At 42.3% G+C, this 18037-nt stretch overlaps 1 protein-coding gene across 2 annotated transcripts in view; it reads right to left on the bottom strand.

Annotated features, from left to right (window-relative positions):
* The window catches only part of LOC132342101 (ATP-binding cassette sub-family C member 4-like), a 168041-nt gene that overhangs the window by 73061 nt on the left and 76943 nt on the right, over nucleotides 1–18037 (bottom strand). For both annotated transcript variants that reach the window (XM_015473885.3, XM_010810912.4), the window contains exons 14-18: nucleotides 10863–10959; nucleotides 7706–7903; nucleotides 5720–5860; nucleotides 4924–4961; nucleotides 4106–4197 (exon numbers count right to left, since the gene is read on the bottom strand). In XM_015473885.3, coding sequence (XP_015329371.2) covers nucleotides 4106–4197; nucleotides 4924–4961; nucleotides 5720–5860; nucleotides 7706–7903; nucleotides 10863–10959 — 566 coding nt within the window. The remainder of the gene's footprint in view (nucleotides 1–4105; nucleotides 4198–4923; nucleotides 4962–5719; nucleotides 5861–7705; nucleotides 7904–10862; nucleotides 10960–18037) is intronic.

Below are 18037 nucleotides of genomic sequence, written 5' to 3'. Positions count from 1 at the left end.
TTAAGAACCTACTGTATAGCACAGGGAACTCTAGTCAATGTTATGTGGTGACCTAAATGGGAAGGAAATCTAGCAAAGAGAGATGATACATTTATAATTGATTCACTTTGCTGTACAACATAACATTGGAGAGCAACTATAGTGTAATAAAATTTAAAATATTAAATATAAAGCAGCTACTTCTATGCCCAAGTAGCTTTAAAGAGTATGAAAAGACCATGTTAAGTTGCAAGTGGACAATCTCTTTAAATAATTGAATTGCAAGAAACTACAAATTATATTATGATGTGAGATAATTAATCTAAACAAGCAATTAATCCCTAAGTGTTTTGTAGACGCTCAAAGCATTTGCAAATAAAGACAATCATTTAAATTTGTTTATCAATGACATAAATGAACACTTCTATGCATATAAAAATTAAAACAGCCCTCCAAACATCTCATCAATTCACAGTGCTAAATAGAGTTGGGATAAATTCTGTAATAAATACTCCATCAAGCATTTTTTTTTTCATTCAGCTGACCAGTGTTATTTAAATTCTGAAAGCTGCTCAAATTCCTGAATTCTATCAGTAGGGATTTGCCTTAGCCCACCACCCCATATGAAGGTATAACAGAATCCCTTCTTCTTCCTTAAGCCCTCCTTATCCACCAATTCAGAACGTAAATAGCTGGTGGATTCAAGTTTCTTAGCAAGTGATCAACTAAATAAATATCAAATTTCAAAGAGTGGAATTTTACACTAATTCCCTCTTTTGTAGAAAACTTGTACAGGCACTTCCTATGAGGATATTTGAGTTTAAAAAAAAAAAATTATTGGGTTATAGTTGCTTTATAATGTTGTGTTAGCTTCTGTTGTACAAGGAAGTGAATCAGCTCTATATTTACATATAACTCCTCCCTTTTGGACCTCCGTCCCCTGCACCCCTGTCCTGTAGGTCATCACAGAGCACAGAGCTGAGCTCCCTGTGCTATACAGCAGCTTTCAACTAGCTATCTGTTTTATGCATGGTAGTGTATATACGTCAATCCTAATCTCCAAATTCATCTTCCTCACCTCCACACCCCTCGCTGTGTTCACACGTCTATTCTCTACATCTACAACTCTATTCAGTTCAGTTCAGTTCAGTGGCTCAGTTGTGTCTGACTCTTTGCGACCTCATGAATCGCAACACGCCAGGCCTCCCTATCCATCACCATCTCCCGGAGTTCACTGAGACTCACGTCCATCGAGTCAGTGATGCCATCCAGCCATCTCATCCTCTGTCGTCCCCTTCTCCTCCTGCCCCCAATCCCTCCCAGCATCAGAGTCTTTTCCAATGAGTCAACTCTTCTCATGAGGTGGCCAAAGTACTGGAGTTTCAGCTTTAGCATCATTCCTTCCAAAGAAATCCCAGGGCTGATCTCCTTCAGAATGGACTGGTTGGATCTCCTTGCAGTCCAAGGGACTCTCAAGAGTCTTCTCCAACACCACAGTTCAAAAGCATCAGTTCTCCGGCTCTCAGCTTTCTTCACCGTCCAACTCTCACATCCATACATGACCATAGGAAAAACCATAGCTTGACTAGACGAACCTTTGTTGGCAAAGTAATGTCTCTGCTTTTGAATATGCTATCTAGGTTGGTCATAACTTTCCTTCCAAGGAGTAAACGTCTTTTAATTTAATGGCTGCAGTAACCATTTGCAGTGATTTTGGAGCCCAGAAAAACAAAGTCTGACACTTTTTCCCCATCTATTTCCCATGAAGTGATGGGACTGGATACCATGATCTTCGTTTTTTGAATGTTGAGCTTTAAGCCAACTTTTTCACTCTCGTCTTTCACTTTCATTAAGAGGCTTTTTAGTTCCGCCTCATTTTCTGCCATAAGGGTGGTGTCATCTGCATATCTGAGTTTATTGATATTTCTCCCGGCAATCTTGATTCCAGCTTTTGTTTCTTCCAGTCCAGCGTTTCAACTCTATTCCTGCCTTTCAAATAGGTTTATCTATACTATTTTTCTAGATTCCATATATATGCATTAATATAACCTTTTTTTGTTTGTTTTTCTCTTTCTGACTTACTTTACTCTGTATGATAGACTCTAGGTCCATCCATGTCTCTACAAATGACCAAATTTTGTTCATTTCTATGAATGAGTAATAATCCAGTGTACATATGTACCATAAATGAGATGAAAAGATAACTCCGAGAATGGGAGAAAATAACTTCAAATTAAGCAACTGACCTTGGAAGAGCAATCTAGAGAGCATATTAAAAGCCAAAGACATTACTTTGCCAATAAAGGTCCATCTAGTCAAAGCCATGCTTTTTCCAGTAGTCATGTATCGATATGAGAGTTGGAGTATAAAAAAAGCTGATCGCTGAAGAATTGATGCTTTTGAATTATGGTGTTGGAGAAGACTCTTGAGAGTCCCTTGGACTGCAAGGAGATCCAACCAGTCCATCCTAAAGGAAATAAGTCCTGAATATTCATAGGAAGGGCTGATGCTGAAGCTGAAACTCCAATACTTTGGCCACCTGATGCAAAGAAGTGACTCATTTGAAAAGACCCTGATGCTGGGAAAGATTGAAGGTGGAGGGAGAAGGAGATGACAGAGGATGTGATAGTTGGATGGCATCACCAAGTCAATGGACATGAGTTTGAGTAAGCTCTGGGAGTTCATGATGGACCTCCCTGGTAGCTCAGACGGTAAAGCGGTAAAGCCTACAGTGTGGGAGATCTGTGTTCAATTCCTGGGTTGGGAAGATCTCCTGGAGAAGGAAATGGCAACCCACTCCAGTATTCTTGCCTGGAAAATCCCGTGGATGGAAAAGCCTGGTAGGCTATAGTCCATGGGGTTGCAAAGAGTTGGACACAACTGAGCAACTTCACTTTCACTTCTTCTGGGAGTTTGTGATGGACAGGGAAGCCTGGCGTGCTGTAGTTCATGGGGTCGCAAAGAGTCAGACACAACTGAGCAACTGAACTGAACTGAAGCACAAATAGTTCATGCAGCCCAATATTAAAACACACACACACACACATACAACCCAATCAAAAAATGGACAGGAAATCTAAACAGACATTTCTCCAAAGAAGACATACAGTTGGCCAAATGCACATGAAAATACATTCAACATCACTATTAGAGAAATACAGACCAAAAGTACAATAAGGTATCACCTCACACCAGTCAGAATAACCATCATCAAAAAAATACACAAACAATAAATACTAGAGAGGGTGTGGAGAAAAGGGAATGCTTTTGGACTGTTGGCAGGAACATAAATTGATACAGCTGCTATGGACAACAGTATGGAGGTTCTTCAAAAAACTAAAAACAGAAATACTGTATGACTCAGCAGTCCCACTACTGGGCAAATACCCTGAGAAAAGCATAATTCAAAAAGATGGATGCACCCCAATGTTCACAGCAGCACTATTTACAAAATTCAGGACGTGGAAGTGACCTAAATGTCCATCAACAGGTGAATGGATAAAGAAGGTATTTAAAATTTTAGTTGAAGATATCCTTTAAATATCATGTAATGCTATATATATTCTAAACCCTCTTGTGAATATAATCATGTTAATATTAGTCTGGCAAGCCATATGTTAAACTAATCATTTTGGGAGGAGATAACACCATCTCAAAGTAAGAAAGAGAAGGAATCCTAATCCGAGGCACTGGATTTCCCCTGCTTAGCTTCTCAAGCAATTAGTGAATCTCAAGAGATGAGCAGTGTGGTGAAGGATCAAGGTGAACCACAGGGTGGGGATCCATTTCTAATCCCCTTGCCCATCCATATAATGATATAAGATTTAGCAAAAGCAACCTATGAGAATATAAATAACAATATATTTCCAGTGACTGATTTCCGAATGTGCAATTCTGGTATAACTACCAAAATCCAGTACACAGCAAATTAAGAGTCTTCATTCAATCTCTTTTCTTCTAGTAGATCTTTAAAATAATTATTCTAATTAACTCACAGAGTAAATGCAACTCAGACACTTAAACTGTTAAGACATTACTCAATTACTCTAGAAGTCCTTGTTGCTCACATGGACTCATTGTAAGTACCTTAAACTCTGGTTTAAAAGAGCACATGACTCAACTTTACCTGAATAAACTCCTAAGAACCAGTTCAGAACAAGCATCACATTGACATCTTTTACTAGAGCCCCAGAATACAGGTCACTTTGTACATTCGCCCTGTGGAACAAGGAAGAAAAAATATTATACTATACATATACATAGAATTAACACAAAGATCAAAAAAGTTACCTCAATTCGAGAAATGTATTTGTGCTGGAAATTGTTTCCCAACTCACAAGACCCTGTGGTGTCTCTCTGTTAAATATTTGAATCATGACTTTCAGTTCTCAAAATTGTCTATGAAGATAGACTTAGAAAATGAACTTATGGTTGCCTAAGTTCATTTTAGCTTCCCCTCTAACTATGGGGAAGTATAGTTAGAGAGTTTGGGATGGTCATGCACAAACTGCTATATTTAAAATAGATAACCAACGAGGACTTATTGTACAGCACGTGGAACTCTGCTCAGTGTTATGAGGCAGCCTGGATGGGAGGGGTTTGGGGGGAGAATGGATACATATAGATGTATGGTTGAATCTCTTGCTGTTCATCTGAACATTGTTAATATCACAACAGTGTTAATCAGCTATATCTCAATACAAAATTAAAAGTTCTAACAAAAGAAAAAAGTTGTCTGTGAAGAAGCTGCTTAAAGAAGGGACATGAGGAGAGACAACCAGGGAATCATATTCCACCCACAAGAAGTTTAATTTTAATTCAGGCAAACTACGTGAGGGTCAGAAGAGGAGGCTGAACAAGCCTCACCTCTCCCCCTGACTCTGTGGGGAAGTGAAGCTTTGTGTAGACTTCAGAGCACTTTGGGTCAGACCAGGAATCACTCACCAGTCTGTAAGCCACCAGTCCTGCAGGACATAGGCAACCTGGAGCAGGAAACAGCAGTCACTCACACACTGACATCGCTGAGCCCTCATACCCCACTCACTAGGATGAGGGGCAGAAAGGCTCCAGAACAAAGGACCATGGAGAAGGTTCTTCCGGCTCCTATCTGCACCAAACCTCACACCCCAGATGACCACAGGTGAGTACATGTTTCATTTTTAAATCTTTAAAACATATTCTCTTTTCCCTAGAAAACTTTGCTCCCACATATAATGTATTTCAATACAAATCCAAGTGAACCTCAAAATGCAATAATAGCAGTACAAATATTGGGATTTTTCAAAGGAAAAATCTTGACAAGTACTATGATGGTCAGTTTTCTGTGTCAGCTTGGCCAGGACAGTCTCCAGTGATTCAACCAACACTCATCTAGATGTTGCTGTGAAGGTATTTTGTGGATGTGGTTCACATCCATCATTAGAACTTAAGTAGAGGAGATCACCCTTAACACTGTGGTGGCCTCATCAAGTCAGACAAAGGCCTGAGAGCAAAACCTGAGGCTTTCTGGAGGAGGAAGAAATTCTGCCTCAAGATATCAGGGTCAACTCCTGCCTGAGGTCCCAGCCTGCAGGCCTGCCTTTCTGATTTCACATTCAACCAGCTAGATCCCAAAACATCATAAGTCAATTCTTTGAGATAAATCTCTTAACACACATTTAAAAATAATTATAAAATATAATATAAATAGTATGTAAACATCAAACTAAGAGCACAAGCCAAAATAAATGCCCTTACATACCTGAGCTGCAAAGCTTACTAGAATAAAGAAGATGATGACAGGCCAGTCAGCACCAGCTGTGAAATAATTCTTATAGGTCTTAAAACCAACTTTTCCTTCCAAATGGCCCTCTAGAGGTAGTGTAACCTGTATATTCTCAGTCTAGAAGGGAAAAATGACAGTGAAAGATGAAATTTTGAAAGAGATGAAATTTTAAACAATGAGCCCCAAATTGCAAGAGTTCAACAACGCCCTCCACTGCAAAGCTGTGGGGAAACAGATACATCTCATACACTGGTAGAAGTGCAACACGATCCATCTCCTACAGAGAAGGGAGTGGGAATATCTGGCCAAACCACATATGCATTTACCCCTGGACCCAGCCATTCCACTCCTAGGAATTTATAAGAAATAGGGAAACATCATTTGCATGAGGTCATTCCCTGTTGGATGACTTTGCTTAAAGTAGATCATGCCTCTTAGCACATGCATGAAAGTAAAGTCACTCAGTTGTGTCCGACTCTTTCCGACCCTATGGACTGTAGCCTACCAGGCTCCTCTGTCCATGGGATTTTCCAGGCAATAGTACTGGAGTGGATTGCCATTTCCTTCTCTAGGGGATCTTCCTGACCCAGGGATTGAACCCAGGTCTCCCGCATTGTAAACAGACGCTTTACTGTCTGAGCCACCAGGGAAGTCCATAGCACATGCATAACACAATCAATTAATGTATAAATGCAGAAGCTTGCTCTAAAATAATACACAAAATGATATGGAGCTGATGTATCCTGCTATATGACTTGTGTCACTCAATAATAAAAATATAAAACATACTTGGGTCTCAAAATACTGGCCAAACACAGTAAACTGAGTTGACAGAGAGAGTTGGAGTAATATGAGTTTGGACAGCACATGACAAGCATAAGATCTGAATCTATTTGGTTCCTAAATTTCAGAGAGTGATTCCTGAGTGTGGAATGTGAGGGACCAATCCGAACACTTATCAGAATCATCCAGGCTCTTGGGTTTGGATATAAAAGAATATCTGTGTATGTTTTTAAGGGAGATCTAGTGCATTTCTGAATTTCTGATTGGAGGACTTAAAATGCATTATAGAGTCACTGGAGCCACGGATATCCTTGACTCTATGCTGGCCACTGTGATTCAAGATCAATAAGATGTGGTCGGTCTTGACTGGTAAGAAAGGAGGATGGGAACTAACTCCAGAGTGTCTACCATGTATCAGGGCCTTTGAACACACTATCTCTGATTTATGACAAACCTTCTGACAAAATAATATTATCAGTCATCTGCAGTGCCAGAACATTCCAACATATAGGGAAAGTAGCCAATTTAATGGAGAAGGCAATGGCACCCCACTCCAGTACTCTTGCCTGGAAAATCCCACGGATGGAGGAGCCTGGTGGGCTGCAGTCCATGGGGTCACTGGGAGTCGGACACGACTGAGCGACTTCACTTTCACTTTTCACTTTCATGCATTGGAGAAGGAAATGGCAACCCACTCCAGTGTTCTTGCCTGGAGAATCCCAGGGACAGGGGAGCCTGGTGGGCTGCAGTCTATGGGGTTGCACAGAGTCGGACACGACTGAAGCGACTTAGCAGCAGCAGCAGCCGACTTAATGTAGTCACAGCAGGACTCAGTCTAAGGGGTTCTTAACATTAAGCCTCTGGGTGCATAAGGGAAGCCAGGGACCTTCAGAGCAAGTAGTACATAACTAAGGTAAACTGAAAAGTTATCAATCAGTGTGAGCCACATATACCCCGAAATTCACAGCAGTGCACCCACTACTGATCTCCATAAGATCCTCCATCCTACACTCAAAGGGACAACTCCAAGCAGGCTTTCTTCCTTCATACCAATTCCATGGAACAAGACTTTTGAAACCTTAGGGTCTACCTGGGGACAAATGAAGAATCATGAGCAGAACAGACTGAAGGTCCACAAGAGCACACAGACGCGGGCACCCTGAAGGATGAGAAACTCACATCTTGGTCTTCTGGAGCCACATCTTTCAACGAGGGTCTGGGAGACTGGAGAGACTGACCCAAAGACTCGGAGATCAGAGTGGGAGTTCCTGGAATTGGAGATGGTTCAGACTGCTCATTCCCCTTCTCAAAAAGGGAAAAAATATCTATCCCGGATTTCAGGAACTCAGAGTAAGTCCCCCTTTTCACCGTTTTGCCCTGAAATTTAAAAAAAAAAAAAAAAAATTGAGGGGATTTAATTTATATTTGATAATATTAAACCAACTTAAATACTAATAAAAAAAAGCTTATCTGGTCTTAAATTATGATTTTTGAAAAAAAAACAAAAAAGATCCCTGGGTCTAGAATACTTGCTGAGAAATCTAATTCAGGCAACTCGACACAGAACTGAGCATTGTGTTCTCTGCCAAACCCTGTGTTAGGTGTTGGATGATGTGAAAGAAATGTGTTCTCATCTGTTAAAAATGGAGGCCCTTTGACATAAGTACCCTGGGCACTTAGGGAAGCAAGAAGCATAGAAGTTGGTGTGAAGATTGGCACAGTCTTTTTAGACATCATAGGAATTGAGAGAAGCCTCATGTGACAAGCAGAATTTTAAAAAATAGTCAACTGGGAAGAATATTCCAGGAGAAAGTTAAACTTGACCCATAAGCACATATACATAGGTAAGGGTCACTCAGCAAATCTTTGCTGACCGCTGTCATAGTATCACGTGTCCCACTGGGATAAGACACACAGGAATCAGTCCTGGACAGAGAACCCATGAGATGCATCTTCATGATCTGTCCAACTGCCCCACATACTCAGGAAGTTCTCAACTGAAAATTCAGTATTCCAATTGTTCAAGTAATTAAACAAGGAGGCTATGAGTCTCTAAAGCCTTGGCATCCTGTGCCCACAAACCAAAATCTAAGCCAGAATCAAGGCACTTACTCCTCTCATCCTATTCCCTGAGGTGAGCCACTGGGAGAAACCCAGTGAAGCCTTTGGGTACCATCTGATACTGCAGAACTAGAAAGTTATGCAGGATATAGTATGTCTTGTTCCACTTGGGAGGTGAAATTCTCACACCTCTTTAATGAAATCACCACTCACCACTTCATATCTGTAATATGCACAATGAAATGACTAGTGGTACAAAGACAGAAATTTCACCCAGCAGCCTAGCACTGACAATTCCAAGAGGACAAGGGGGCAGCCATACCCTCTCTGCTGTGAGAGAGGGACCAGACAAACAGTGAGGATGGACCACAACTCATCCAGGAGTACTCACCAGTGGACAAATAGTTGTTTTGTTAGTACTAAATTGGAGGTAGTGTCTTCAAAGGAGGCCATAAGGGGGCCCCAAAACATCTAGGGACTGGTTACATAGGTTATTCTTTGCTCATAACACTGTCAACACTGGGTTTGCACTCTAGAATCACCCCCTCTGAACATGAAATCAACTGCTCTCAACCTTGAAAACCTTATCCCCACCTGGAAGAATGAAGAAGAGTCGACACACAGAACTGCTTTCAGGGAGAGAGAGAGGTTCTGCGTTTTAATAATCTTTCTTAGAGCAGAATTTCATTTCATAAGTCAGGGATCTGACCAAGAGCCTGTATAACAGGCAGGGGTTAATGGCAGAAGTGCTGAGGCCCAGGGGCAAACGAGCCAAGGAGTGAAGCATCAAACTACCACCAAATCTGCAAACTTCTCACTACTCTCCACCCCACCCCCAGTCATGCTAGGAGCTGTGGACTGGATGGTGGCTTCTCCTCAGAAAGACAACTTCCAACATGACACCTGTGAACACAACCTTATTTGGAAAAAGGGTCTTTGCAGATGTAATAAAGTTAAGATGAGGTCACACTGGAGCAGGGTGACCCTACATCCACTTGATGTAAGGGTCTGACGTCCCTATGAGAAGAGACTCAGACATGAGGACAATGGCCATATGACATTAGAAGCAGAAACCACAGCACTGCAGCTGGAAGCCAACAAACACAAGGAAGGCTGGTGAACACCAGAGGCTAGAAGGAAGAATTGTCCCCTGGAGCCCTCAGGGAGAGCACAGCCCTGCCAGCACCTGGATTTGGGATCCGTAGTCTGCAGAACAGGGATACAATAAATTTCTGTTGTTTAAAGTCACCCAGCTTTGTGACAGTAGCTCTAGAAACTGATACTCTAGCCTGAGCCCACACTTCTGGTCTCCTCAACTTTACTAAGCCTTGTAACTGCTTCTTTTGTCACCCCTCCAGTGCCCAGCAGGACTTTCTTAATTCCCACATCAGACCACATATCTCCTCTGCTCTGGACCATCCAAGGCTTCCATCCCACTTCCGGTCCCCTGCCCACTGCTTGGAGACCAGCTCCCTCTCGTCCCCCTGCTCATTCTCCTCAGACAGGCTGGTCTTCCTGCTGTTCCTCCAACCTGCCAGGTCAGCTCCTTCCTTAGGACTCCCTGCCTTAGACCCCCTCCCCCAGGTGACTGTGTGGCCCCCACCTTCATGTCACTTAGACCTTGTGAGGCACCAGCTCCTCAGGGAAGGAGCCAGGATGTCACCTTCTCTGTCACATCCTCCCCATAAGAACAGGAGCTCCATGAAGGCAGGTGCTTGTCCTCCTGCTGCATAGGCTCCCACACATATCAGACACATAGAGACCTGGGCAGTGAGACCAGCGACTGGTGACACCAGCAGAGTGGGCATCTCTGACCCAGGTGCTCGGCTACCCAGCCTCACTTTTGGTGCTAATAGAAGATGCTCTTTAGACAAACTTCACATGATAATCGCATGGGTACAGACAGGTCTTAGTATCTCTAATTTCTAAGTAATACACTTTGACTTAACTCATGGAAGAGGAAAATAAAAAGTTCTAAATAAAATTGCATCATTATCCTTAACAGATTTCATTAGAACAGTGATGATTCAATAACCCTGTGTTTGCAATTTTACACACTTTAGGGTTTATGTGGCTTAAAGGATAGTAGTGACATTTCTACAAGTCTTTGGATTCATGCCCCAAGGCATGAACACCAACTCTTAGAAAAAGGGGGCAAAAAACTGAGGGAGAAGAGGGCATTTATCATGAATCCAAGGACAGTGACCTCCAGAGAGGTGTGTCTTTGAACATACCTGAGTGCTAGCAATTCCCCAGACTTCTATAAATTACTTACATCTTTCAGTATCAGAATCTGACTTGCATACTTTAGGTACTGCAGCTGATGAGTCACTAAGATTGTGATCTTCTCCTTCAAGGCCTGACGAATACACCTACAAATGTAAAAGACACAGTAAGCAAAAGCACATTAATGGGGGTGCTTCACACTGGAAACTTGTATTTTGAAAACAGTGAGACAAAGACAGTCAAAGATCTTTAAGTTAAATACCAAGTCAATAATAAAAATTAAATAAACATAAATCAATTAATCTTACTAGGTTCTTAAATTTATCAGTAGCAAGCTTGAACCTAGCTCTGCTTAAAAATTCTGAAAAAGAGTCCAGTGAAGGAGGCACCAACAGCTAAGTATTTTTTTCCCCTAAAATTCAGCTTAACAATTATTTACATGTTCCATAAAGAAAAACAACTGAGTAATACTGAGATTCCAAAATTTGACTGAACTAAAAGACTATCTTAATGCTATGTGGGAATTGGAGGAGAGGAATCTATATAATATAAAAATGTGTACATTCTTAGATAGCTTTTTAGGTTATTATTTATAATTAATGATGTAAATATTAGCAACAAAAAATAATAGATTCTTTAATAGCACCTTTGTCAGAGTGTGTTTTCTAGACTGCTGTTGGTGCTAAGTCACGTCAGTCGTGTCCAACTCTGTGCGACCCCATAGACGGCAACCCACCAGGCTCCCCCGTCCCTGGGATTCTCCAGGCAAGAACACTGGAGTGGGTTGCCATTTCCTTCTCCAGTGCATGAAAGTGGAAAGTGAAAGGGAAGTCGCTCAGTCGTGTCCAACACCCAGCGACCCCATGGACTGCAGCCTACCAGGCTCCTCTGTCCATGAGATTTTCCAGGCAAGAGTACTGAAGTGGGGTGCCATTGCCTTCTCTGGTTTTCTAGACACTTCTTCCTAAATAATATTAAATAGAAAATGAACGCCAGCATGGCCTCCATCATTCTCTGCAACATTCCTAGTCCCATCCAGGAAGCAAGTCTTCTTTCATTAGGACTGAAAACCTTTAAAATATGAAATAAAAGAACAGAATCAAAGTGGCCCAAATCACAGTGGAAATAACCCAATGGCTCAAAGGACACGTCAGTTCTCTGTAGTCAAGACACCCTTCACTATTCAACATTAAATTTTTTTCACAGTAAAAAAAAAAAACAAACAAAGGGGAAAAAAAAAAAAAACTGCTCCTACACTCTAAATGCAGACCTCTAGGAACTCAGCCCCAGTCTCAACCACAGGGTCCACAACCCTTCAGGGAAGCGAGTGGCCAGGTCTGGGGTCCCATTGACCACAGGCAGGGCTCCAGGCGTGAACTCTGGGAGCCCAAGACCCTCACAGAGCAAATCTCAGGAACCTGGGCCAAAGCTTAGCTGAGTGAGTCAGATGAAGAGTCTGGAGGCAGCAGACTGCAGCTCAGTCCCTGCAGCTCAGTCCCTCTCATGAAGCTGATGACGTCAAGTGACTAAACCTCAGCTTCTTCATCTCAAAACAAGGCCAGTGACAACCCATCCACACATTCAGAGAAACCAAACCACCAGTCCGCTCAGTAAATGTCAGCCCCCTTCCCTACTCCTCCCTAACCATGAGCAGTCCTGTGCTTTGGACTCAGGATAGAAAAGTCTCAAGGGGACACTCTGGACACTGGGTCTGTGATCAGAATCAAGATTCCGTGGTGTATACACAAACACCATTGCTTCATTAAGTCCAAAAGGATTCATTTTTTACCTTTTGACATGTCAGTCCATGACATTGATAGAGTCATTTCCTAGGCAGGTTGATAGGGAGTCTAAGGGTCCCCAAGGAGAGAGGGGTCTGGAATTCTCAAGGAGGAAGAAAGGACAAACTTTTTTCTTTCTCCACATTCCTTAGGATTATATAACAATAATGTATCCTGCCTGAGGACAGTCTCTGGATTAAGGACAGTCTTTGGATTAAACCTTCTTGCTAATTCTGTTATCTTAAAATGTAAATTATGGGAGTAGGTCTGATGAGGTCTTTACAACCTCCAGACATTCTTTGGATTCACTGGAGAGTATATAACTTCATTGTTAACACTAGCAAGCGGGTACTCTTTCTAGCCCCCTTCTGATGCCTATGTCAGAAGCTTTCTCTATCTCCTTTATACTTTAATAAAACTTTATTACACAAAAGCTCCGAGCGATCAAGCATCGTCTCTGGCCCCGGATTGAATTCTTCTCCTCCGGGGGCCAAGAATCCCGGTGTATTCGTGTGATTCAACAACAACCTTTCAACATGTCCTCTGAAGGAAAAGCAAGGGGAGTTGCTGTCTTAAATGTGGAGACATGGAAGCCCTGAGACTCTCTGGGGAAACAACCTGGAAGAAGACAGCAGGTGCAGGGTTCCTGGGACAGAACATGCTGGGCTGAGGTGCCTTCCTGCATTCACAGCTTATAGGGGATGGTGGGACTCATAAATGGTCAAGTGTACCCACTGAGGGCTGTGGGAAGACAGAGGGCACGGGTGCCCCCTAGAGGAGTGGGAGGGAACAGCAGGGCTGGTCTAACACTTTCTGTGTCCTGGCACACTGCTCCCTGGCTCTGAGACAGAGGGACCAGTATGTACAGATAGACAGGGGTGAGAAAGGACCCCCGCAAAGCCATCATGGCTGGATACTGAGTGGGTGTGGGAATGAACTGGAAAGGCTGATGGGGGCAGACAGGAAAGAAGCCTGTTCTTTGAGGACCTGGAGCTGCATCCTGAATGTGGGAGTGGGGCATAGTCTGAGAAGGGCTGGAGCAGGAGGGTGAGCCATGTAAGTAGAAGCATGGGAATCTGATCAGGACAGACCTGAAGAGCTGATGATGCAGGAGACAGGGTTCTGGTATGTGGGGCTGAAACTCGTTGAGATCCATAGCATGATGCCCATGGCATGATGAGACTGCATCAGGTCACCTAAATCCTTTCGCCTTCTATAGGTGATAGAACCCACTTAGTGTTCACAGAGTATAAATGCAAATCTCACAAAGCTTAATAACCTTGGATATAGATTCATGACTGAAGGAATCTGTTAATGGCAAGTAGAAGTATGATTCATTAACTTATAACACAAAGTACTCCTCATTACTAAGATCCCACACAACTATCTCTCACAACATATTGTTCCATCCAGCTCTCTAACTTGAGAACACTCTCCAGTTGCTGCTGAGTGGTTTTCTAAATTGCTTTAATGCTCTTTGCTATAAGTCACCCTAGAGAAAGTGGTTTTGATTAGCAAACAACTATCTTAACCTTGCTTCTATCAAGTATATATCTGAAGTGGTGCACCTAAAATATTTGAGAGGATTTTATAAATATCACCTGTGTTTGAAAAAGAACTCAGAAGAACTTCTGTGATCAGCATGCTGTACTTGGCACCAAAATGACTTGCTCTCCTCTCCCTGTGACACAGATGCAGTGACCAGCAGAATTTGTTCCTGCCCTGATGGAGAACTTGTGCAGATGCTCACAAGACAGGGTGACACACATTTGTGAGCTCAGGGCACGGTGCTGGGAACAAGGAGGCTGAGATACTCATGATGCCAGGAGGGTGGGGGTGGGGAATCAATGTCACAGTACGAGCTCCTGTCACTGAACTTGTGACAAGATACAAGGTACTTCTCTAAGGGAAAATTCATCAAGCCATGAACAGGAGAGGGTGGGAAAGGGGAGTCAGATCAGAGAGCTGGAGACCATGCCATTTGTCAGCTATCCTACTCTCTAGTGTTCTCAAAGATTCAGTGCTATTATGCAGGTTTGTGTGTATGTGTGTTACAATATACCTAACATGAAATTTACCATTTTAATCATATAGCCATACAGTAGCATTAAGTGCATTCACATTGTTGTGCAGCCATCACCAGCATCCACCTCTATGACTCTTTCATCACCCAAACACTAGGCATGTCTTACATCTGGGCAGTTTCCGCCAAAGTATAACAATCCTTGCTTAGTGGATGTGGAATCCCAGCTCCTTGTGTCTAGAGCTCAGAGCTCCTCACATACCTACTGACTCTGCTGAAGTCCATTTACTTTGCTATCCTGGGCCTGCTATATACACCAATCATGCCCCCCTCAAATTCATATGTCACCTTAGTTATTAGTACCTTATAATTTGGTGACAGCGACCATAAAGAAGTAGTCACTATCCTTAAATACACTGCACCTAGTCTGTTCTGACTAGTGTGCTTAGATGAAGAGGAGACTAAGACATAAGGACATGGACACAGGCATATAAATCAATGAAGTTAGAACACACCCTCCCACCATGCACAAAATAAACTAAAAATGGCTTAAAGACTTAATCATAAAATATGACACCATAAAACTCCTAAAAGAGATTAAAGGCAAAATATTCTCTGATATAAGTTATACCAATGTTTTCTTAGGTCAATCTTCTAAGGCAATAGAAATATATACAAATGGTGGCTGCCCTGGTGGCTCAGTGGTAAAGAATCCACCTGCCAGTGCAGGAGACACAGGATCTTTACTGGTCCCAGAAGATCCCACACACGCAGAGCAACTAAACCCCCATACACCACAACTACTGAGCCTGAGCTCTGGAGCCCAGGAGCTACAACCACTGAGCCCACACATCCTAGAGCCTGTGCTCTGTAACAAGAGAAAAAGAAAGTAAAGAAAGTGAAGTCACTCAGTCATGTCTGACTCTTTGTGACCCCATGATCTGTAGCCTACCAGGCTTCTCCATCCATGAGATTTTCTAGGCAAGAATACTGGAGTGGGTTGTCATTTAATTCTCCAGGGGATCTTCCCATCCCAGTGATTGAAACGGGGTTTCCCGCGTTGAAGGCAGGCGGTTTACCATCTGAGCTACCAGGGAAGTCCAATGAGAAGTCCACGCACCACAACTAGAGTAGCCCTTGCTCATCACAACTAGAAAAAAATAATCACAGCAACAAAGACCCAGTATGGCCACAAATAATTATTCTTTTAATTAAAGAAAAAAAAAACAACAACAACAACAACAAATGGGACCTAATCAAACTTACAAGGTTTTGCACAGCAAAGCAAACCAGAAACACAATGAACAAACAACCTACAGCCGGGAGAAAATATTTGCAAATGATGTGACCAACAAGGGCTTAATTTATAAAATATACTAACAGCTAATACAACTCAATAAGAAAATCTAATTTAAAAAATGGGCAAAGGACTAAATAGACATTTTTTCCAAAGGACACAAATAGATGGCCAATAGGCATATGAAAAGGAGCTCACACTGTGAATTATCAAAGAAATGCAAATGAGTACTACAATCACCTCACATCAGTCAGAATCAGTTCAGTTCAGTCCCTCAGTTGTGTCTGACTTTTTATGAACCCATGGACTGCAGCACACCAGGCCTCCCTGTCCATCACCAACTCCCAGAGTTTACCCAAACTCATGTCCATCAAGTCGGTGATGCCATCCAGCCATTTCATCCTCTGGCGTTCCCTTCTCCTCCTGCCCTCAATATTTCCCAGCATCAGGGTCTTTTCAAATGAGTCAGCTCTTTGCATGAGGTGGCCAAAGTATTGGAGTTTCAACTTCAACATCAGTCCTTCCAGTGAACACCCAAGACTGATCTCCTTTAGGATGAACTGGTTGGATCTCCTTGCAGGCCAAGGGACTCTCAAGAGTCTTCTCCCACACCACAGTTCAAAAGCATCAATTCTTTGGTGCTCAGCTTTCTTTATAGTCCAGCTCTCACATCCATACCGGACTACTGGAAAAACCATAGCCTTGACTAGACAAACCTTTGTATTATATTATCTATATGTACCACAGCCATTCATCTGTCGGTGGACGTTATGTTGTTTCTATATTTTGGCTATTGTGAATAGTGCTGCTATGAATATAGGGATACATGTCTTTTTGGGTTATAGTTTTGTGCATATATATGCCCAGGAGTGGGAATACTAGATTATAAGCTAATTCTATTTTTAGTTTTCTGAGGAACCTCCATGCTGTTTTCTATAGTGCCTGCAGCAACTTTCATTCCCAGGAGTAGTGTAGAAGAGTTCTCTTTTCTCCCCACCCTCTCAGCCATTGTTATTTTAGTGTTGACCATTCTAACTGGTTATTGTGAAAGTGAAGAAGAACTAAAGAGACTCTTGATCAAAGTAAAAGAGGAGAGTGAAAACGTTGATTTAAAGCTCAACATTCAGAAAACTAAGATCATGGCATCCAGTCCCATCACTTCATGGTAAATAGATGGGGAAACAGTGGAAACAGTGTCAGACTTTATTTTTTTGGGCTCCAAAATCACTGCAGATGGTGACTGCAGCCATGAAATTAAAAGATGCTTACAACTTGGAAGGAAAGTTATGAACAAACTAGATAGCACATTAAAAAGCAGAGACATTACTTTGCCAACAAAGGTCTGTCTAGTCAAGGCTATGGTTTTTCCAGTAGTCATGTATGGATGTGAGAGTTGGACTGTGAAGAAAGCTGAGTGTCGAATAATTGATGCTTTTGAACTGTGGTGTTGGAGAAGCCTCTTGAGAGTCCCTTGGAGTGCAAGGAGATCCAACCAGTCCATCCTAAAAGAAATCAGTCCTGGGTGTTCTTTGGAAGGACTGATGCTAAAGCTGAAACTCCAATACTTTGGCCATCTGATGCGAAGAACTGATTCATTTGAAAAGACCCTGATGCTGGGAAAGATTGAGGGCAGGAGGAGAAGGGAACGACAGAGGATGAGATGGCTGGATGGCATCACCGACTCAATGGACATGAGTTTGGGTAAACTCCAGGAGTTGGTGATGGACAGGGAGGCCTGGTGTGCTGTAATTAATGGGGCTGCAAAGAGTCAGACATGAGTGAGCAACTGAACTGAATTGAACTCAGCAATTAAAAAAAGGAAAAAGAATGCCATTTGCAGAAACATGGATGGACCCGGAGATTATTATACTAAGTGAAGTAAGTCAGAATGAGTAAGACAAATATCATATGATATCACTTATATGTGTAATCTAACATATGGCAAAAATTAATCTATAGACAAAAGAGAAATAGACTCACAGACATAGTGAACAGACTTATGGCTGCACGGGTGGAAGTGGTGTGGGGGAGGGATGGACTGGGAATTTGAGGTTATCAGATGCAGACTATTATGTGTATAATGGATAGACAACAAGGTCCTACAGTACAATATAGTGAGATAT

The sequence above is a fragment of the Bos taurus genome, unplaced genomic scaffold (genome assembly GCF_002263795.3).
Source record: "Bos taurus isolate L1 Dominette 01449 registration number 42190680 breed Hereford unplaced genomic scaffold, ARS-UCD2.0 Leftover_ScbfJmS_1899, whole genome shotgun sequence".
NCBI lineage: Eukaryota > Metazoa > Chordata > Mammalia > Artiodactyla > Bovidae > Bos > Bos taurus.
Note: the sequence above shows the minus strand (reverse complement) of the source record. Positions and strands in the feature narration are given on the sequence as shown.